The 21,674-nt window shown below is 52.0% G+C and overlaps 1 protein-coding gene across 1 annotated transcript in view; it reads left to right on the forward strand.

Moving 5' to 3' along the window:
• Positions 1-21,674, forward strand: part of LOC134557807 (hydrocephalus-inducing protein homolog) — a 76,317-nt gene that overhangs the window by 39,303 nt on the left and 15,340 nt on the right. The window contains exons 27-52 of the mRNA XM_063411072.1: positions 2,306-2,756; positions 3,000-3,265; positions 3,965-4,086; positions 5,037-5,173; positions 5,820-5,941; positions 6,029-6,220; positions 6,612-6,743; positions 7,814-8,056; positions 8,309-8,495; positions 8,969-9,136; positions 9,437-9,610; positions 10,708-10,826; positions 10,887-11,411; positions 11,714-11,918; positions 12,380-12,521; positions 13,775-15,032; positions 15,515-15,673; positions 16,095-16,282; positions 16,457-16,639; positions 16,878-16,997; positions 18,245-18,404; positions 18,510-18,682; positions 18,853-19,051; positions 19,747-19,846; positions 20,706-20,805; positions 21,291-21,459. Coding sequence (XP_063267142.1) covers positions 2,306-2,756; positions 3,000-3,265; positions 3,965-4,086; positions 5,037-5,173; positions 5,820-5,941; positions 6,029-6,220; positions 6,612-6,743; positions 7,814-8,056; positions 8,309-8,495; positions 8,969-9,136; positions 9,437-9,610; positions 10,708-10,826; positions 10,887-11,411; positions 11,714-11,918; positions 12,380-12,521; positions 13,775-15,032; positions 15,515-15,673; positions 16,095-16,282; positions 16,457-16,639; positions 16,878-16,997; positions 18,245-18,404; positions 18,510-18,682; positions 18,853-19,051; positions 19,747-19,846; positions 20,706-20,805; positions 21,291-21,459 — 5,994 coding nt within the window. The remainder of the gene's footprint in view (positions 1-2,305; positions 2,757-2,999; positions 3,266-3,964; positions 4,087-5,036; positions 5,174-5,819; positions 5,942-6,028; positions 6,221-6,611; positions 6,744-7,813; positions 8,057-8,308; positions 8,496-8,968; positions 9,137-9,436; positions 9,611-10,707; positions 10,827-10,886; positions 11,412-11,713; positions 11,919-12,379; positions 12,522-13,774; positions 15,033-15,514; positions 15,674-16,094; positions 16,283-16,456; positions 16,640-16,877; positions 16,998-18,244; positions 18,405-18,509; positions 18,683-18,852; positions 19,052-19,746; positions 19,847-20,705; positions 20,806-21,290; positions 21,460-21,674) is intronic.

Below are 21,674 nucleotides of genomic sequence, written 5' to 3' on the forward strand. Positions count from 1 at the left end.
GTCCTGCTCGGCAGCTCGAGCATGAGCGTGTTGTGCTGCCAGCCGCACCGAGGGTGCTGCCTGCTGCGGCGGGCTGGGGGCGATCCGCACCCGCGGCGGGCGCGGTGTCCCGGGGCTGGCAGCGATCCGCACCCGCGGCGGGCGCGGTGTCCCGGGGCTGGCAGCGATCCGCACCCGCGGCGGGCGCGGTGTCCCGGGGCTGGCAGCGATCCGCACCCGCGGCGGGCGCGGTGTCCCGGGGCTGGCAGCGATCCGCACCCGCGGATTTTCTCCTAGCAACCTCCTTTACACGTGGGATGTGTTAAGGCTCCCAGCAGGTCCACAGCCCCTAGAGTAATTTTTCAGCCCATGTCAGAAAATGGATTTATAACATATGTTGAGGCATAAATTAAAATTTAATTGGTTCCTCGCAGTCACTCTGGGGACCCCGACAGCTGAGATCTCAGGCTACTGGCACTGGAGCGTTTCTGAGGGTCACCTTACCCAGGCAGTGCGATCACACAGGACATTGTCCTTGGCCCTGCCTCCCCACTGCCAGCGCTGAGCACCACTTACATAGCCCTTAAGCAGGCTGGCTGGTCCCTGCCTCCTCCAGCTTTGTGCTGTGCAGAGGCTTCATGGGGCAGTGAGGGGGCCAGGGAGCAGCAGGGTTGGAAGAGCAGCGAGAAAAATTAGCAGCATCATCCCACCACTGTCCAGGCTTCTCAGTCCTGCCTAGATGTCTTTGTGTTATAAATGCTCAGCCAATTTTCCAAATTAATAAAGTAATTTTATTAATTTAAGAAAATACAGAACAAAATTTAAGCAAACCAGCAATCCAAAGGACAATGCCGATAAACCCGGGATCGGCACTGGGTGAACCTCTGTCACAGTCTCTGTCACACCGTGACCGCCCCCCTGCCCCCCTTCACAAATCCCACCCGCTCTGAGATCCCCTTAAATAGACTTTATTTCGCTCTTTCCCAGTTCCACAGAATCACCCGTTGAACAGCCGTTTCATAAAGACATTTTAGGTTTTTTACTCAGTCCTTCTCCCTGTTGAATAGGCTCTTGGGAGGAGAGATGAATACTAATTTGTGTCTTCCTTCGATGCGTTGGCTGAGATCGTATCTGCCTTCAATGGCCAAACCATCAGCAGTCCTTGTTGCCAGAAAGAGCTGCACTCCCTCCTTAACTGTACTTGTCTTCATTCACTCCATCCAGCTACACCTTTGTCCTTTCTGAAAAGCAACTTTTACAAGCCCGGGCCTACCCGTTTCCAGTGCAAAACCCTTGCTTATAGGTTAAATGTATTTTATACCCATATTCTTAACAAAATATAACCTAAAAACATGATTTATCCCTGGTCATGTATAACATTTGGGCAGAAGCAGCACTCCTGCCTTTGTCCCTCCTTGCAGTGGGAAGAGGAGGCCAGTTGTGTTTCCCATTTCTTCATGTCCGTCTCCTGCAAGGGATGGGAGGAGCTGCTGGCTCTGCTGACTGCGGGGACTTCTCTTCCATAGCAGCAGCAAAAGAGCCTTTTTTTGTTGAGGTGGGCTCTTGCTGGCAGAGGGCAAACCCCATTAGCAGCAGAGCTGTGCTCACATCAGGCCGTGCTGGGGCTGCAGCCTTATGAGCCCTCGGGAGGACACACTGCACCCCAGGGTGGGCAGCTCCATCTTTCAGGCACAAGGAAGGTAGAAGGTGTGAGAAACAAAGCCCAATCCTCAGTTTAAATTTAAAGAAAATTTAATAAGGGACAACAGGGGACAGAGTCAATAAAGCAGAAGTGACAGTGCTGCATGCTTAGCCACTTTAGCTGCAGCCAGAGGCACACACCAGTCAACACAGCAACACCCCTTTACAGACCCTGGGTATTGCATCAGCCCAGTACATATTTACAAACAGTTCTACATATCCAAACATTTTAACATCATTCCTCCTCCATCCCACCTTTTTGGAGCATGTGCAATTGTCCTGGTCCCAGTCTTTTGTTACTTTTTGACACATTCAACAGGTTCCCATTCCTTCATTGGTTAAATGTAATATTAAAACAACTTTTCACCACCACTGGTATCACAACACAGCATTCACATTAAAAGAACTCTAAACTTTAGCAAAACTTCTTTTACAAAAGTCAACATTATAAAACACATAGTATTTACTCCAACAGTTGCAAAAGCCAACACTGTAATATATTTATCACAAAGGTGATGTGGTCTGATGGTTTCTTGTAGATGAGAGCCTGTCTCCTGAGCCTGTCCCCTGAGCCATTCCCCATCAAACTCTGATGCATTCCCTCCCTCTTCTCCCGTCCCTGCAGGGCTCCATTGCACCTGGCAAAAAGCAAGTGCTGAAATTCTCTTACATGCCAGAATTACCAGGACCCTTCAGCAAGACTTACGAGCTTAAAGTGGCTGACCTGGACCCAGAAAATATCTGTCTGAAAGGAGAAGCGTGCTTTCCCATGATCGTTGTGAGGCTGCCCTGCAACATCAAAGGTGGGCACTGCCTGTCTGCCCCCAGGAAGGGCCCCTCTGGTGTTGTTCCCTACCATATGCCCCAGGGCAGCTCATGCCCACCTCCAGCAAGGCTGGAGGGTTGCAGGAGTCCCAGACCAACTCAAGCCCTATGGTTGCTGATGAGTGTTGAGCAGAGGATCCCATGTGGGCTTTGTCCCAGGAACCATCCTGCAGAGCTTGCCAGCACAGCTGGCAGGGCCCTGAAGGACGATGGCTGGACTGAAAGGCTTGGGCAAGCTGTAAGAGAGGCTGGCAGGGCTTCTGGCAGGGTTGGATTCATGTGACAGTGCAGGGGATGAGATGGTCCTCTGTGGGGAGGAAGATGGGTGGGAGCAAACGTGAGGATTCAGAGAGGAACAGCAGCATCCACTTTCCATAGATGGCTTGAGGGATTTCTTTCTGGAAGAAACCAGTGTTGGGAGGTGGGGACTTCCCAGCTTAAATGGGATTGGCACTTTGCTCACACTTTTCTTTGTGGATGTTTTCTTCCTTCAGGAAAAGAAGAATGTGAGAAGCCACCAGAACAGCTCATAAAGCCCCTGCAACAACACAGACAAAGGAAAGAATCAGTTGTTGGGAATAAGACTCAGAGCCCGAAGACTGAGACCTTGAAGTCTCAGACCCTGAAAACTCAGACCCCAAAGACTGAGACCCTGAAAATACAGACCCCAGCGACTCAGACCCCAAAGACTCAGATTCCGAAGACTCAGATTCCGAAGACTCAGAAGCGGAAGCTCGGCTTGCTTGGCTCTGGCACTGTAGTAAGAATAGCTGCAGCTCTGTTTGCCATATGCCACCCTCTCCATGTCAGCTCAACCCTTTGCAGCCCACAGCAGCTTCCCTGGTGGCACTTGGGGCCTCCCTGCCCACTTGCCACCATGTATCACCTCAGCATTGCCCCTAGGGCTGCCACTCTTCTGGGGTTGCACCAGCTTCCTGGCTACCCCAGGGAGAGATCCTGAAGGCCACGCTCAAGGGATGGAGTTGATGGTGCTTTGAAGGAGATGCAGGTCATTGCAGGGGAGTTTACTGGTCCCAACCCAAGTCCTGCCAGCAGATCTTACCAGCAGCTGTCTGATTGTGCCCTGGGACTGTGCTGGCCATGCTCATCTCCAAGAGGCACCAGCTTGGTCTCGGTTCCCTGTCAAGACAGCTTTTGTCCAAGCTGCCTTGGTACTGGCTGGGGGCAGGCAAGTAGCTGGAGCTCTGAAAGGTTCCTGGCTTGTCTGCCCAGCCAGATCAGCTTTGCCAACAGTGGCTGGGCAGGCAGAGATGCTGGAATTACTTCCCTGGAGATGAGGTCCTGGCTAAGAGAGCAGGAGGTGTCACAGATGCTGAGCAGCCAGACAGGAGGACCCCACAGCCCCTCTCAACAGGAGCAGGGTGGGATCCTTTCTCAGGTGCAAGCTGGACCTTGGAAAGGACCTTTGCTAACCAGCCACTGTCTTCCCTTTCCTCAGCCAGACATGCAGCTGCAGATAAAGATGGCAGAAAAGGCTGCTGTGGAGCTGCAGCAAAAGTGCACATGTGATCCCCTGAATAGCAATTTCCCTGACCTGCAGCAGTGCCTGAGGCTTGACAAGTGAGTAGGGACTCCCATGCCCATCTCCAAGCACCCCGTGGGGAACACCCAGCAATGTCCCCTTCTCCTGAGAGCTCTTGTGTCTGCAGAACTGGGGAATAGCTGGGGACTTCAGAGAGGGCCTGGTCCCGGTGGCTGTGACACGCTACACGTGAGCAGCAGAGTGTCCTCCCTTCCCCAGCACCACACTGAGCTTTGGACTGCTCAGCTCCCCACAGCTCTGGGCTTCTGTCCCTAGAGCTGAGGGGACCCAGTGCAGACCTTCAAGCCCTTCCAGACAGCATAAATTCTGTTCCTGCTGACTAACTCTGAAAGACAACTCTCAGCTGATGTCCTGGTTCCAGCTAACAGAGTACACTAAACAAAAGGAGAAGGAAACTGCCCATGTCAGCAAACACTTTAAAACCTGAAATCACATGGCTTGAATCCTGGTAGGGTTGTAGGGCTTATCTAGGTAACTTGGTCGGTGCCTTTGCACCCTCATGATGCATCACAAGCACTGGATGCTTCCATTCAGGAAGGAGATGCTCTGCAGAATAGATCGTGTGATCTGCTTGCAGAACAATGAGGATCTCGTGTGCAGGCAAGTCTTACTCCTAGGCCCCAAAGCAATTTCAGGTTCAGGCTGTACACCAGGCTAAGCAGTTTCATTGAGACCACTGGAGGCCCAGTGTACTCACCCATACTGGCTTTTCACAGCAGAGGAGCTGCAGCCAGTGTCCATTTTAAACTAATTTTATTTTCAGGTACCATTGGTAGCTGATAAAACCTAGGACTTGCACTCCTCCTGATTTCCCCAAGTCATTACCAGGTGGTCAGGCCATGGGTTTCATAGGCTTAAGCTGAGTTTTTACAGCAGTGAATAAAGAAATAGCCACTTTATTTGTATCCTCTGTCCACTTGGACATGTAGCCAGGCTGTGGTTTAAGGACTGTCCTTACTCCTTCCAGCATTGAGCTGCCCGAGTACATCCTGGACATGGGCTCTATGCTTAAGGGTCGCACTAAGAGACGGACTGTGGCGATCACCAACCCTGGGCAGATGCCCCTGTCCTTCCAGATGGATGTATCTGTCCTGCAGGGCACAGGTAAGAGTGCTGGAGACACTTCCTGGGGGCTTGAAGGAGGTGTCTCAGACAGATTAGCTTAAGCCACTGAACCTGGGGAGGTTTTTGAGCTTTTTCTTCTCAGTGCCCCTGGTGGGAGCTTTAGAGGCAGAATTCTCCTGGCCAGCCATGCCCAGGGACCTGGCCTGGCTGTGACTGCCCTAAAGCTTCAGTGCAAGGGCCAGATGGGCTCATCAGCCCAGTCACCTCTCAGCATCTTCCGCCCTTGGCTCCCATGAACATCAAGTTTCTTTGGCACTCTGTGGGCTTGTTTTGCAAACCAGTGGGGTCTGCTGTGTTTTGGAAGTGCTTTGTTTGGAGTTCACAGTGTCACAGCATTTGTATTCAGCCTTCACTGAGGAAACCGCCTGTGAGATCCTCTGGTGGATCAAAAGAGACTTCCAAAAGAGGCCTTGAGGCAAGGCTGCAAGCAAGGCTTCCATCACACAGTGGCTCACTGTGTCTGAGGTGTTCACAGGTGCACTCTTTAAGTTTTTGTCCAGGTCACAGCATGGCAGGGGGTTTTTCCCACACCTCTCAGGCAGGACACCTGTAAAGCCTTAACGTGCTTATGACACATTTTGTGGGTTTTGTGTATCTCAACTGCTTTTTTTTTCATCTGTTCAAGGTTTCAGCATGGATCGATACCAGGTAGAGGACCTGCCTCCCAACTACACTGTGAAATTTGAAGTGAAGTTTACAAGTTCCCGCTGCCCCCAGGGTGATGTGGATGTGCTGCTGCCCATCAAGGTACCACAGCTCTGGGGGCAGGCAGCAGGCTGGGCACAGCAGCAGATGTCAGCTGCACCCTCCGCTGAATTCTCTGTCCTTCTCCAGGTAGCAAAGGGCCCCACGTATAACATCCGCCTCCACGTCACTGTGTTGGAACTGTCCCTCAACGTCTCAAAGGACACACTGCAGTTCTCTGATACCCTCGTTGGGCAGTGCCAGATTGAGACAGTCCGGCTCTACAACTGGTTCCAAGTCCCCTGCCAATGGTCCATTACTGCCATCAAGCCTGTTGGGAAGGTAAAGCACAGGCAACATTGAACACGTAACTTCTTGGCTGGGTTTTCTTTGTATCTCTTGCCCTTTCTGCTCCTGCGGCTGCCTGAGCACTTGGGTCTACAGCGTGTTTGAGGAAGCTTCTGAGGGTCTAAATGAAGGCTGGTTTGCTTGGACCTGTTCCATTAGCTGATGCTTTGCTTTTCTACCGTCTTCACCCTCCTCCTCTGAGGACAGTAGTTCCCTATCTGCCTGCCCTGTGTACAGGTTTTCCCTCCAGCTCTAGGCTATGGGGCCACCCTTGTTTTAGCTGTGGGTGCTCTCAGCACCGTATCAGTGTCTCAGGGCACGACAGGAACTGAGGCTCTGTCCTCGCAGAGCGAGGAGACCTCACACAATTGGTTTCTGTGCCCAGAGCAATGCCCTACGTCGGAAGCAGCAGGCACTGGAGGATGATCCGTGTCCCTTTGAAGTGAGGCCCTCCAGAGGAACCCTTGATGCAGGAAGGTGGCAGAATTTGCAAATCCAGTTTACACCCAAGGAGGAGGTGAGATTGGCAGGTGTCAGCCCAGGAGGCCTGTCAGGGCTATCTGGAAATGAGAGCCTGGTGCAGAGAGCGTGGTCTGAGCTCTGCCTTCACAGGGAGCTTTCTACAAGTCCCAAACTCAGCGTGGCTCAGTTCACCCCACAGAGCACTCCTGTGAGCTGTGCTTTGAAATGCCCACAGGGAGCTTGCACAGAGAGCATCAGGGCTCTGTGGCTGCCTCTTGGCACATGGGGGGGATGTGCCCAGCTCCCCTCAGCCTCCCCCTTGTCTGGCTGTATTTTCAGCTGCCATGCTTGGTGCAGAGCAGCTGCACTCTCGCAGAGGATAATCCTGGAATGGTCAGTCTAGGCTTATCCTGCTGCAGAACTGACAGACTAAACAGCCACCAGACACCTTCCTGGGCACGGCAGGACAGTCACCCATAGTGGTGTGCTGCCAGCAGTCCCTGGGGCTCTGGCCTGCCTGCACATTCCCATGGAGCTGGGGATTCAACTTCAAGGATGGAGCATTCCCAAAAGTAGTTTGCCTGTGGCTGCTGGGTCTTGGAAACTGACTGTGTGTACCACTATGGACACAAGTGCTTCTGTGCCCGCAAACAGTCCCAGGGATCTTTTAATTGCTCAAGAGATGTAACCCTCTTGTGTGTGGCTTTGACCAGAGCCAAACACTAAGCGGAGAAGATGACCCTTATTTGTAGCCAGAGAGCTCATTTGCCTCTCTTCTGGAGCTGGTGTTTGCCTGATGCAGCAGTGCCAGCACTGTGTCTGGACACTGTAACCCCGAGGGCCCTTCTCATGAGCATGGCACCTCCTGCATGACTAGGTGAAAACGTCTGACAATCCATTGTACATCCATCTGATACCCAAATACCCAGTTACAGTGCACACCAGGATTCATCCCAGTTACTCAGACGCAGGACACAGACGCTGTAGTCCCTAGTATTAGTAAATATCTGGTTTCCATTCACCTTGGAGGGACTGATAACACCCTGACCTTGGGGCAAGCGTTGTATTTGGGGTCCTGTCACTTGGGACTTCACGGATGAGTTTTCTGCACTTTTCTCTTTTCAGAGGTTTTACGAGAATGAGCTGGATATTAGCATTCATAGGAGCTGCAATCACTTAAAGCTGCACCTCTCAGGACAAGGTCTGGAGCCACAGTTGGAGTTCAGCCCCCCAGCACTAGAGGTGGGATGGATGCTGGTGGACAGCGATGTGGGGGTGGAGGCCACAGTGGTGGTGAAGAACCCGTGCAACTTCCCCATTGAGTTTTACTCGCTGGATTTTGATGAGCAGTACCTGGAGGAGGAGAAGGTGAGAAGGCGGGTCTGGTCGCCATGTACATGCTGCCCAAGTTTCACAGCACTCCAGCATTCCCAGGCTTGTGCCAGGGAGATGGAGGCAATCCTCAGGGCAAAGCCAACTCTGCTGACACAGTGTGGGAGGACTTCAATAGTTTGTGTTGTGGGGAGGAAGGGAGGAGACAGAAAATGGGTTTGTTGAGTGTGTGTGATGAAAGGCAAGAGAAGGAATCTTGTGTATGGTTTCTCTTCCCTATGCACACAGATCCTGCGGATGGCCGTGGGGTCTGAGTACCAACAGAACTTTTTAATGCCTCCACGTGCCGTGGGTGGGACGCTGCCGCCAGAGGTGCTGGAGGACTATGAAGCACAGAAGAGGCTGAAGGCTCAATGGGAAGAGCTCAAGGCCATGGCAGAGGCTGAGGCCAAGGCCATGGGCAAGGCAGCACCAGGTCAGAAAAACAGGGTTTGGCAGTGTCTGCTTTGACTGTGGTCAGGGCAGGGAGCCCAGCCCATACACCCTGAACTCTCTGTCACCTTGTTCTCCAGGGGAAGCCTGTGCTTTTAGCAGCTGCCTGTTCCCCAGTTTGATGGAGGAACTCTTGGGTGAAGGGCTGTGGCATCTTCTACCAACCCTGAGTGTAGCCAAAGCAAGCTCCTCTCTGCTTGCCATAGACTGGGGAAATAATTAGGATATTCCCTTGTGTCCCTTAGCCATAAAGACCTGGATTGGACGAGTTCTTCAGCCAGTAGGACCAGGTCTAATATCCCTGGCTCTTTTAGATTTGCATCTTCCTAGCAACAAAAGAACAAGCTCATGTTGCTTTCACCAAGTCTCCTTTCTGGGGATCTGAGGAGATGGGGAGGGTGATGAGGATCAAAGGTAGGCAGGAGGCTGACATTTCTCCCTGGTTTTGCACTGCAGCACATCACAGCGCTGTCACATTCTACCCTGAGCCCATGGGGGAAGCAACCAGGAATCCCATCTCTCGGGCTGTCATGCGCCACCTGGGCATTGACCCGTCTTCAGAGACGCGTGGAGCACAGTGGGACAGAGGGATCGTTGTCATTGTCCACGGGCCACCCCGGGCAGGTATGTGAGCTGCAGCCCTGGGCTGCAGACTGAGGGGCAAGCAGGAGAAACGCATCCTGGTGCACCGTGGTGCTTAAGGCAAAGTCCTCAGCTGAACAGGAGCTGGAGATGATCCTCTTGGCTCTAGAATTCAGAGCCTGTCGCCACGCTCCAGCTGCCTCCCTCCTGGCCTCCTCTGGAGGGACGCTTGCTTTCCCACTGTCCTTTTACCTTTGAAATCTTGTTTGAGGTTTTTCCAGGGCCTGTCCCTGTAATGCCTCACGTGCAAGTGTCACCAAGCAGTCCTCCTCTCTCCCTCAGGAAAGACAGAGATCGCGGCGGCCCTGTGTCGCTATTATGATGCTGCTTGCCTGTCCATTGACACCGTGGTGAAAGAGGCCATCGCCAATGATGGGAGCCCAGCAGGGCTCCGTGCCCGGGAGCTTTGCACCAAGGCTGCCAAGGAGAAGGAGGCCAAAGATGAACGTAAGGCTGGTAAGGAGCAATGCTGGAGCCAGAGGCAGTGCTTGAGAAACCCACCATGACTGTCCACTTCTGCTTACTCAGAGCAGCAGTTTTTCAGTCCTTGGGTCTCTTAGGGAGCATGGGTGAGGTGCACCTCTGGCTTGTCTAGAAGAAAAAAGAAATCAGTTTTAAGGGCTCACTCAGGGGTTCTTTTGTAGCCCTCTTTGCTGCCATTCTTGGCACATGTTTGTTTTGCTAAGGGTAGTGAAGCATGCCTGTCTCTTTCCCAAATATTTTGTTTCCTCAAAGCTGAACTGACCTTGCTCCTCATGGGCAGCAGGCAGAACTGCTGCCCACTTTACTGAGGAAAAAGCCTTCTGAAGTGGCTCATTAAGCACAAGAGGACTGACTATGAGTGTAACCTCACTAACAAGAGGAAGGGAAGGACAGCCTCCCTAAGGAATTTCCAATGAGAGACATGCTAGAGATGAGCTGTATTCTCCCGAGATGTACCTCTGCCCACTGTCATGTTACACAGCTCATGCACGTTGGGCTGTTCTGCATGTGAGACTGGAGACTTTTATGAAACTTACTGGGCAGCTGGTGCCCTGAGCTCTGCAGGGTGAGGCCAGACCTGACTGGGTGCAGGGGGAAGTTTTGCATCGCTCACTTTTGAACCTGGCTGGTTTGGGAGCTGGTGGAAGGAAGAAGAGTCTGGGTCCCAGTAGGGTTTTCCCACAAGGAGGATTTAGCTTCTGTGGAGATGGGTGCAGCGAGTGGGGCAGGACTGCAGGTCTCCACATGAGACTGCAGGATGGGTGCAGTGTATGGGAACAATTTGTCCTGGAGGACGAATCTTTGGCTTGATCCACAGGGGAAGTGCTGTGCAAGCAGTGTCACCTGCATGCACAGGTGTTTGGAGGGACATAGTGCTGGCTTTAAAATCAAGTGTGGGATGGTGTGCTGTTAAGAGAAGCAGGGAAGAAGCTGCTTCTGAGTGCTGCCAGTGCCCAGCAGACTGGGGAAAAAGTGCCATGCTCCTTCCAGGGCCCAAGGCTGTGCCCATTGTGGTGAGAGGTGCCTACTTGCTTTTCAAGGGCCCCCTGAACCATCTGTCCTCTATGCAGATCAAAAGTCTCGGCTCAGTGCTCGGCCCAAGAGTAAAAACACCTTAGCGGAAAAAATCAACAAGAAGAGTGCCGAAGGCAAGAACACTCCAGCACAAAAGAAAAAGGAGACAGTCGAGGTAAACTTGATCTGCCCTGGTTGATGCCCGGGACCTTTGCATTGTCTGTGAGATGGGCAGGGGCTGCTTACAGTGGAGGCTCTGTGCCAGCCAGGGCCTGGTTTGTGGGTCCACAGTGCCAAGCCCAGCTGGCAGGCTGGGCACGACTCAGGCTGGGAATGTGCTCTGGCAGACAGCTCCATTGGTTCTCAGTGGTTTGCTGGCAAAGTGCAGTCCTGGCTAGTGTGGCTGCAGGCAGTGTGCAAAGCGCTGGGAGGCTGCACCAGGGGCTTGCAAGCTTGGGTCTCTGCTGGCCAGGGGATGGGCCCTCCAGGACCCTCTCCCGGAGCCCCCAGCCTGCACTGCAGGGTTGTTCTAGCCTCCACTAGTGAGGAAGCCCAGCTCCAAGCCCAGCAGTGGCAGTTGTTCAGGGCTTTCCACCGTGGTTTCTTTTCCTTACAATGGTCGGCATTACAGTTCACAGTTTCCACTGCTCCTGCGCCGCAGCAGCTGAACATCACCAGCAGTTGTGGGGAAGAGCTGAACTGCTTGAGCTGTGTGCTGCCCGAGGACCTGCTGGTGGACATCGTCTGTGAGAGGCTGCAGGTGTGTGGGGTGGGGGAAAAGGAGACATTCCTGCTCTGGAGAGACAGGCAGTGAGGTACGACTCAGAGAGGAGGAGGAGAAGGAGGCCTGTACATGCAGTTGGAGGATCCTGAACTGTGTGCAGGGAACCTTGGGGGAAGCTGCAGATGCCCTTAGTTGGCAGAGCCTAAGGACAGACACAAGTTGCTCTTAGCTAATGCACCTGGAACAAGGACAGCTGGTGCTCTGTGACATCTGGGTTTACTGTCCAGCTGTGAGCCCCCTGCATGCAATGGCTGACTTCCTCTTCCCTTTATTTGCAGCATAAAGACTACTACAAGGGAGTGGTCTTTGATGGCTTGGAGAGCCTCTTTGCAAGAAGCCTGGACTCCTCCCTGCTCTGTGTACTCAAAGCTGTCAAGAATCGTCATCATATCTTCATGGTGAATGTGCATCAGGATTATGCTTCTTGGAAAGCCAAAGAGGAAGCTGAAAGACAGAGGAAGGAAGCTCAAAGAGAGAAGGAAGGTGAGATATGTCTATCCCTCTCAAATCTTCTCTCTCAAGCCCTCAAACTTACCTATGTGTATCTGGGTTTGCAGCAGAGCTTGTAAGAAACGTTTTTATTCATCTTTCCACCCTCTGTCTTAGTGTAACCAGCACTCATCTCAGAGTTGCAGGAGATCAGAGGTTTTGAGACTCACCTTAATCTCTAACAATAAAGTCTGGCCACAAGTGCAAGCTGCTGTAGCTCAGTGACAAATGACTGTTCTCAGCCCTGATCCCCTTAAGCCAGGCAAAGCACAGGAACTCACTGCCCAGCCATACTTTGGGCGATTGTCTGAATTTTGGAGCAGGGATATGAGCTCCCCAATATCTCCTGGTGTGATAGGCTGGGTTGGGAAAAGCTGTGAATCCTTGCAGCTGACCCAGAGCATCCAGCTCTGCTTGCAGTCACTCACGGTTTCTCCTCTGGTTTGTGGCTAAAGAACTGGAGTGGAAAGAAGCTTTTCAGAGGAACCTAGATCGTGTCTTGCGAATGGATGAGGAAGAGTATGATGCCCCCTCTAAGAAGGAGAAAGCTGCAGTGGACAAAATAATGCTGGAAAGGACGCGTATATTGTGGCAGAGGTGAGTAAATCTTCCATGGGTTACTGCTGAGGGTAGTGTCCCTGGAGGGTTTCCCTGCTTCAAAGACTTTGAGCTCAGAGGTGTTTGATAGCAAAGGGCGGAAGCAACACAGGGATGGCCTCTCTTAGCTCCCTGGCTCCCAAGAGAGGAAGGAGCTGCTTCTGTTGAGATAGAACATCTTCTTCTCTATTTTACTGGTGAGCCCTCCTGGCTCAGATGCTGCCTGCAGGGACCTGGGCTCTGGGCTTGCCTTGGCATTGCCTGTAGAAGTGTCTTTAAGTCCATGATGTTGATTTGCATCTTCTTCAATGTCTCCTTTCTTCACCAGAACAGTGGGCTTGTGCTATGGGCAGGTGTGGGGCACAGACAAACCCTTGGTTTGGGTCCTGGTCCTGCCCCAGATGAAGTGTTTGCAATGCTGATCTGGCAGGGTTCTCCTTATGGTGGGACAGCACCCATAAAAGCTCATGTCCTTTAGACTCCCCTTCAGCTGCAGCAGAAGGCAAGCACAGGAGAAGCTCTGCTCCAGCAAGGCAGCCCAGCTCAGGACACGCAGGAAAAGTGTGGAGCTGGGAGGGGAGGCTGCTAAAGCAGGCACGTGTATCAGAACTTCTTCCAGCCCAGGCTGAAGTTGGTTTCATGGGGAGGAGATGGACAAGGCTGCTTCAAATTGTTTCCATGGCAGATAGCACTAGTTTGCCTCGGTCACAGCTGGGTTCCAGCAGGAAATCTGGCTGACAAGGACCTGTCTTGCAGGAGAGGAGTTCCTGCAGCCTTTGCTTTCTGACTGATAGGTTTATTCTCATTAAGGAGCAGGCAGTGCCCAGGGAGAAGGGAGCTGAATGAGTCGAGTAAGAGTTGTAGGAGGAATAAGCAGATGTTAGCAATTTGTGATTTGGTTTAACCGGGACATCAAGAGACAAAGGGCATTTGCAGGCATCAGTGCAGAGAGCTGGTGGATCAGCCTTTGGCAGTGGGCTGGAGGTGTCTGGGTGTGCCTTAAGAGGGAGGTTGCACAGTTCAGACCTTACGATGGCAAGGCTTAGGTTTGGCTGGTCCTGGAGGTCCCCTTCCACCATTCCCCTCACTTGGGATGTTCCCAACCTCTGGGGGTTGAGGAAAATTCATGGAAATGGTCTCATGGTTCTGCCTGGCCTCAGGGTCAAGGAATGAAGTGCAGGGCCAGGCAGGACTAGTGAGCCCAGGTTTCTGATGGTGACTCTTAGCAATGTTTTCAATTCTGTTTGCTGAAGGGAGAAGCAGCGGAGGGCCCAAAAACTTGAGGAGAAGGCAAAAGCCTTAGAGGAGGAAGAGAGGCGGAAGAAGGAAAAGAAGGGTGCAAAACCAGAGAAGGAGAAAACCAAACCACCAGAGAAGGGTGAAAGCAAAGCCCCAGAGAAGAAGGAAATGAAAGCCCCAAAGAAGGGGGAACCCAAAGCCCCAAAGAAGGGAGAACCCAAAACCCCTGAGAAGGGGGAACCCAAACCCCCTGAAAAGTTGAAACCCAAAACCCCTGAGAAGGGGAAACCCAAAGCCCCAAAGAAGGGGGAACCCAAAACCCCTGAGAAGGGGGAACCCAAAACCCCTGAGAGGGGGGAACCCAAACCCCCTGAAAAGTTGGAACCCAAAACCCCTGAGAAGGGGGAACCCAAACCCCCAAAGAAGGGGGAACCCAAAACCCCTGAGAAGGGGGAAATGAAAGCCCCAAAGAAGGTGGAACCCAAAACCCCTGAAAAGTTGGAACCCAAAACCTGTGAGAAGGGGGAACCGAAAGCCCCAAAGAAGGGGGAACCCAAAACCCCTGAGAAGGGGGAACCCAAAGACCCTGAAAAGTTGGAACCCAAAACCCCTGAGAAGGGGGAAACAAAAGCCCAAAAGAAGGGGGAACCCAAAGTCTTAAAGAAGTTGGAAACCAAAACCCCTGAGAAGGAGGAACCCAAACCCCCAAAGAAGGGGGAAACCAAAACCCCTGAGAAGGGGGAACCCAAAGCCCCAAAGAAGGGGGAACCCAAAGCCCCAAAGAAGGGAGAAACCAAAGCCCCAGATAAAGGGGAAATGAAAGCCTCAGAGAAGGGTGAAACCAAAGCCCCAGAGCAAGAAGAAACTGAAATCCCCGTGGACGCAGCTGAGATGGAGAAGAACTTGATCTTGAGGTTTCAGATCCATGAGTCATCACAGCAGAATGTCGCACAGGTTTTCTCCTACTGGGACAGGGTTCGGGGTACCATGGAGTTCCCTGTGATTGAAAAGGGAATCAAGAAACAGCTTTCAGCTGAAAGCAAAAGTCAGAAGACGAGTAAGGCTCAGGCGAAGGTGGAGAATAAGCCTGCACAAAAACATGGAGACCTAAGGAGCCTTCCGTCACCTCAGCTGGAGACGAAAAGCAAAGTTGCAGAGGGGACAGTCAGAGATGAGCATGTCGGGGTGCCGTGCCTGGACATCCAGGTCACAAATCCAAAGGCCATGTTTATGGAGATCCTGAGCAGTGGGAGGCTGCCAACGTTTGAAGAGGTAAAACCCTGCAAGGCTCAGATCTTGAACTTGCCGTGGTCTTGGGCCCTGGAGCATTGTGTTCCCCCAGGGGATAATGGCACAGAGCCTTGTCCAGGGCCCTGATGATGTTCCACAATGACTCTGTAGCATCTGTGTGGTTGGGGAGGTTATCACCATCCCTCAGATGTGCAGAAAATGGGAGTGCTCCCATCTGTATCCCATCTGTTCAGAGTTTCCCAGCCTGGAAATCATTATAAACGGTCCCAGGACAGAGCAGATCATGATCATTGTTTCTTCAGCTGAGTCACTTGGGAGAGGTTTCTCTCCTGCTTTTAGCTCTTGCCTCTGCTCTGGAGCCTGCTCCCCCCACTGGGCATCACAAAGCATTTGTACTTCATGTAAACCAAAAACCCCATTGCCAAAAGCTCAGTGCCTTTAAAGGAGGAGTTGTGAGGATGAAGGTGACAGAAGTATATACAGGACTTTCTCTTCTGTTTCAGATGCTGAGACATCTGGGACTGCATCCCGAAGGGCCTCCCCTTCCCCCTGCTGTCGTCTTCTCCGTAGTCCCCTACCCAGAGGAGCGGCTGCGCTCTGCAGAGCGCGTGAAGCTCTTCACCATTGACGCACCAGAAGGTGCTGCTGTGGAGGACAATCTGGTGGGTGCTCCAGTGGTGCTGGCGCTGAGGGTGCCAGGGCAAGGGAGCGGGCTAGATGGGGGCGTGGGGCACAGGTTGGATGGAAAAGGATCATTGTGGAGGGGTTGTGAAGATGTGATGGGGCCCCGTGTCTGCAGGTCTCCTTTCTGTCAGGGATGGGACAAAAGAGACAGCTCTGCTGGAGACAGAGCAGTTCTGTAAGACAAGAGGGAAAAAATCACTTCAAACTATCAACTGCCTTTGAGGACAGGGTCCTGAGTGAAAAGGGGGGTCCTAGGCGCCAGTAGGGAAGACCAAGTCCATGGGCAGGTGGACTTATTTATTTATTCTCTCTTCCGTTGGTTAACAAACCCCCAGTTTGCTTTCCAGGGTGAGGATGTCTCAGGGCTCACCTCTCTCTCCCTTTTCTCTCTCCCCTTAGGCCAAGGCCCCAGATGTGAAGGGCAGTTCTGCCAAGGGCCAACCAAAGATGGGTCAAGCGACCAGCAGAGACAGCTCTCCAAAGGAGAACCAGATCTCCACTCAGAGAACAGAAAGTCCCTGGGACTCATCCACATCAAGACCCAAAAGTACGCTGAAAAGTGCCTCGATCCCCACAGAATTCCTCAGGTGAGCTGCATGGGAGGAGGTGATGCCTCTGCTTCTTGGTCCTCTTGCCAAACAAGGTCCATCATCCCCAGCTCCACAGCGATCCCATGCCAGTGCCTCCATGGGATGGCAAGTGCACCCTCCTTGTTTCATTGGCTCCTTAGCAATGTCTGAAGCCTCCTCTTTAATTGCCAGGCTGAAACGGTACCGGTGGATAGTGCCTGCCCACGGTGAGGTGGAACTGAAGGTCCGCTTCTTCACCGAAATGCCGGGGAACTTTGAGCAGACACTGAGGTTTGAGCTCGTGGAGACAAAGCGCCAGTACGAGCTGCCCTGCAGTGCCACCGGCCTGTACCCCAGCATCAGCCAGGACCCACGGTAAGGCTGGCCCCTGGCAGCCTCCCACACTGCTGCCCCTGAACTCGCAGCCAGGGCTGCCCCTTGGGGCTTCTGGCTGGGGCAGATGGTGCTCCCTGAGGTCACCCAGCATCTCTTCCTGTGCTGGGAGCTGGGAAGGCAGATGGTGCCTCAGCCACCAGGAAGGGTTGTAGTTTTCTGACTACATTTCCTACTTGGAGCATCTGATAGCTCCTCCTTCCCCACTTTCTCTGCCCAGGCTGGTGTTTCCACGGTGGAGGGAGACCATGGAGGAAGACGAAATCATCTTCAAGGAATATGTTGAGAGCACAAAGCAATTCCACTTTGGACCGCTGCTGTGTGGGAAATCAAGAGAGTGGTATGTGCTCCCTGCTGGGCCTCGTCCTTTCCTGGGCATGCTTGGAGAGACGTGCTGTCCTGGTGGCACAATCCAGGGCAGTCCCAGGCAGAGTCCTGGGAGACATGGGTTTGAAGGGCCACAGATGTGTGAACTTGGGCAGATCAGAGGCAAATGAGCCTTGGACGAGCTGCTCTGCCTACCCCGTGGGTGCCTTGGTGGCCTCCTTGGTGGCCAGAGCCACATGCTGCTTCCAGTCCAAAGGTGACTTGGGGGAAACTTTTGTCCCTTTCTACATCTCAGCTTCACCCCTTAGGAAATGAACTTTATGGTGGTTCTTGAAGTGCTTTGAGCTCTGCAGGTAGCCTGATTGAGCAATTATTCTGTAGATGGTTTTGTAAACCTTTCATTAATCTGTAATTATTAATAAGATTTTATGTTTGACCTGCCAGTAGGTGTCAAGGGAACGTACAGCAGGAATGACATCTTCCTGTAATGACATTGCATCCTAACTGCTGGATAAAGTCCACCTAAACACATTGTCATTGAAACTATTGTGTATTTCTACTTTTACTGTCACTTTTTAAAAATAATATTTAACATTTAGTTCTTGTCTCCATGGGAGCTCTGGAGGACTGGGTCTATTTTGACAACTCAAGGAAATGAAATCAAAATAGTTTAAAACAGCAGACAATCTTTAGCCAGGTTGATGGACGGTCTGGGATTTCTGTTGGCCTCTTTAACCCTTTCACTCCAAAGTCATTTCCACACCTGAGAGAAGGATCATTTGTAATCTTCTGGCATTCCTCTTGGGAACTGAGGCTTTACTTTTCTTTCTCACACTTTGAGCTAACCCACCCATGAAATCCAAAGCAGTTTCATGACTTTCATGAAAGAGATTAGCTAAACTGTTTTTCCAAGAGCTTTTCTTTATACCCTGCAGGGAAGGCACCCCAAGAAAGAAGGAGAAAGAACCCATGTGCCTAGCACACTGTTATTTTTCTAGGCACTTTTGAATTTACATTGTATTAAAAACTCTTGAAGTGGCCTCATCAGGCTTCTGGGGTGGAGGCACCAAGTACAGGGGAAGGCATCAAAGCAAGGCAAGGAGGAGCACACGCCCGTGCCCCTGACTGGGATCCGTTTCCCTCGCTTGTTTGTTAGGGCGGGGTCTTCCAGCACCGCTTCCTCGGGCACACATGGTGCTTTCCTCCATGGGTGGCAAAGGCAACAGTCTCCTCTGCAGCCTTTTCCCCTTTTGTGGACAGGTACCAGGCCCAGAACTGTCCTGGCAACTCGGAGGGTATAAACATCCTCAACAACTCCCCCATGGATGTAGAGGTCCAGTTCTCCTTTGAGAATGATGATAAAGGAGAGACGTTCCTTTTGGACCCTCCCAGGATGACACTGAAACCAAACGAGAAGCAGGTAGGAGAAGGGCAGGTAGAGCAGGCACCATAGAAATGCCCAGAGGCTGCTCCTCCTGCTCACACACAGGGCTCTTTCTATTTCTTTCTGTGGGGTCGGGTCCAGGCGCTGACCATTTGGGCATACCCCACTTCCCCTGGCTTCCTGGAAGACAAACTCATCTGCTGCATTGAGAAGAACCCGGAGCCAGTGGTCTTCAGCCTGTGCTGCTATGGAGTCCATGCGCAGCTGGATGTCAGCCCCCTGGAGCTGTCTTTCAATAAGCTGCTTCTGCACAGGTCAGTCGTCCCACAGGCACTCCAGGACTTGTGACAAAGAGAAAATGTTTGACTCTGGTTTCTGGGGCATGGATGGAGCTGCTCCAAGGGGCATGGATGGAGCTGCGTTCAGTGGCGAGGCTGGTGTGACCATCCAGCAGCTGATGCCAAGTGCCCTCCTGTCTCTGCAGGCGTGACAGCAGGACCTTGGTCCTGAAAAACGACACCCTACTGCCCATGGCCTGGCAGCTCAGTGGGCTGGATGACCTTGTTGAGGACTTCTCCTTGTCACAAGATCAGGGCACCATTGATGCCCTCTCAAGGTTTGAAGTGACACTGAATTTCAGTGCCGGGCAGGTTGGCAGCATTGAGAAGACCCTGCGGCTAGAGGTGAGAGGGACTGTGCCCTGCCTGGCAGAGCAGGGCAGCCAGCAGCTGTGTGCTCTTAGGGACAGAGTCGGGGAGAGCTGCACCTGACAGACACCAGGGTGCTGTGAGCCCAACTTCTGCCTCTACACAGCGTTTGCCAGAACGTGCAGTGCACCCACATCCCCCCAGATAACCAGACACTGCATGCTGAGCCTGTGCCACAACCACCTTGTCCCTGTGAATGGTTGAAGGCTGTTGTTTGGTTGATCAGACTGCAGCATGATCTCTACATTCCTCCTGGACTTTGTCTGAAGATCTTGCATAGTGCAACAAACTCTCCCCTGGGATTTTGTTCCCCATGGTTTAGGGGCTGCATGTCAGAGAGGGTGCTGGGTGATTGGAGAGGGTTGTCAACGCCACCTGCTCTGAGACACCTCACACTTCTTGTGGTTGTTCTTACATCCCTGTGCCTCTCAAGGATGCTTTAGCAGCAACATTCCTTGCTGCAGGAGTGCAGAGTTGTGCTGATAGGGTTTTTTCCTGCAGCAGAATCCCACTGGGGCAGCCCATGAGATGAACAGGTTAGCAAAGCTTGGGAGTCCACCAATGCCTGTGAAGCTGCGGAGGCCATAGGGGAAGCAGCCAGCAGAAACAAGGACTTAGAGGCTGTCTACCAAGAGAATAATCTGAACAATGTTTGTTTCTTGCTGCCTCAGGTTACAGATACAGAAAACATCCTGGGGATTGTTCAGGCTGAAAGCATCAAAGTCTCTGCAGAGGTCTGTGATGTTCTTGTGAACATCGACATGCCTGAAGGTCAGTGGATGCCTCCCAAAGCAGCAGTCCAGGTGCACTGCATTAGCTTGGGAGGTGGGCTGCCAAAGCACTTGGGATGAGATGGGATGGCATGGCATGGCATGGATACATAAAGCACAGACCCTATCACCGTGAGGCCTAGCCAGAATGAGACTCGGGGAGACAGATCTGGGTAGAACAGAGCAAACAGGGCAGAAGAAGGTGCCTTGTTTATTCTTCCTATTAAATACCTGTAGCAAGGTGACCATGGATTGGAGAGTGGTATCCCCACCTCTCAACCACATTGGTCAAGGAGGCTGTCATTCAACCTCACCTTCTCTTGGAGAAGGAATTCATAACAATGTCAATATTTACAAAACACGATCTTGTGTTTACATTTATGAGCGTGAGAAGCTGCACATTTCTACTTTAGTATGAACGCTCAGCAAACTAGGAAAACTCATGGCAGCAATACCCTGCAAATGGTGTGGAATAAAGCAGTGTCAGGGCACTGACAGCCTTAAGTCTCACCCCTCTGAACTTTGAAGTGTGCAGCTTCATGTGCAGATTGGATTTGGGGGCTTTGAAATAACAGTGATGTGAACAGGCAGTTGGCAGCTCTTACAGGCCCAGCCCAGCATATAAAGTAATTGGATTTGTGCTTGGAAGCAGAGGAAATGGAAGCCAAACTCCTCAGCTACTAATCCTGCAGGTATTTTGAGTAAGAAGAGAAAGGGCAGACAAGTAGCTGGAAAACACTTTCAAGAACAGAAACTTGCTGAGAAGGGTTTTTTGCCAAGACCTCCGTGTAGCTTGTGACCTTGTGTGTTCTGCAGCTCATAAATACCATTTTTGACCTGTCTCTGCGGGTTTTCTGCAGGTCCAGATGGAAATTTGGAATTTGGAACCATTAATGTCCTGGATAAGGTGAAGAAAGTCCTGAGTCTAAAGAATAAAGGGGTATACGACCTTGAGTACAGGTGAGTCCAGCTGCCTGGTAGAGCATTTCCTCGGCTTCCCAGGCCTGCATTCTTTCTCTGTCAATGGCTAGAACCTGTTTCCATGCTGGCTGCCTCATGGTAAATACAAAACCTGGGCTCTCTAATCCCAACTATTTTACCAGAGAATCCAGCCACAAACGAGCAGTTCTTCACAGCTCAGCAGGAACCCAAAGGAGAGCCCCCAAAATTTCAGCCACTGAAATGCTGAGATTGATTGCCTTTCTTTGATGGTCACCTCCTTCTCCTTCTGATACTCTGTAAAGAACTGAATGAAAAATTTTGGTGTCAAGGTTTCTTGCAGTAACCTTGTGATTGTCTGCATTCTCTGTCAAGATGCAGGTTTCCCTGAGCAGAGCTGGACTCTCCTTTTTCTTTTTTTTCTGGTCCCATACAAAGTCCTGGCTGTGCTGGTGGTGCCAATACTTTTAACTGCAGAGATCTCCATTCCTTCCCTTTCTCCCCAGGTTCATGCTGAAGGGTGCAGGTCCCAGTATGAAAGACTTGGCATCCCACTTCACTGTTGAGCCTCAGTCGGGCACGCTGCTTACCTCCCAGCCTGACGTGAATATCGAGATGCTCTTCCACCCCACAAGGGAAATCCTCCTCAAGAACAAACCCATCCTGTACTGCCGGGTGAGCGCCTGGGCCAGGCTGTGTTACCACACGGTGTTTGGGAGCGTAAACAGGATAGGTGTCTAATGGAAGGAGGGCTTCAACTGGAGAATCCTCTCTCCTACATACACAAAGTCTCTCAAAACCATTTGGGAGGCTTCCTGAGGGGAGCTGAGCTTCTGACTCTGGAAGAAATGCTTAAACAGGGAGGGGTAAACTGATGGAGGCCTGGGTTG

The sequence above is a fragment of the Prinia subflava genome, chromosome 13 (genome assembly GCF_021018805.1).
Source record: "Prinia subflava isolate CZ2003 ecotype Zambia chromosome 13, Cam_Psub_1.2, whole genome shotgun sequence".
NCBI lineage: Eukaryota > Metazoa > Chordata > Aves > Passeriformes > Cisticolidae > Prinia > Prinia subflava.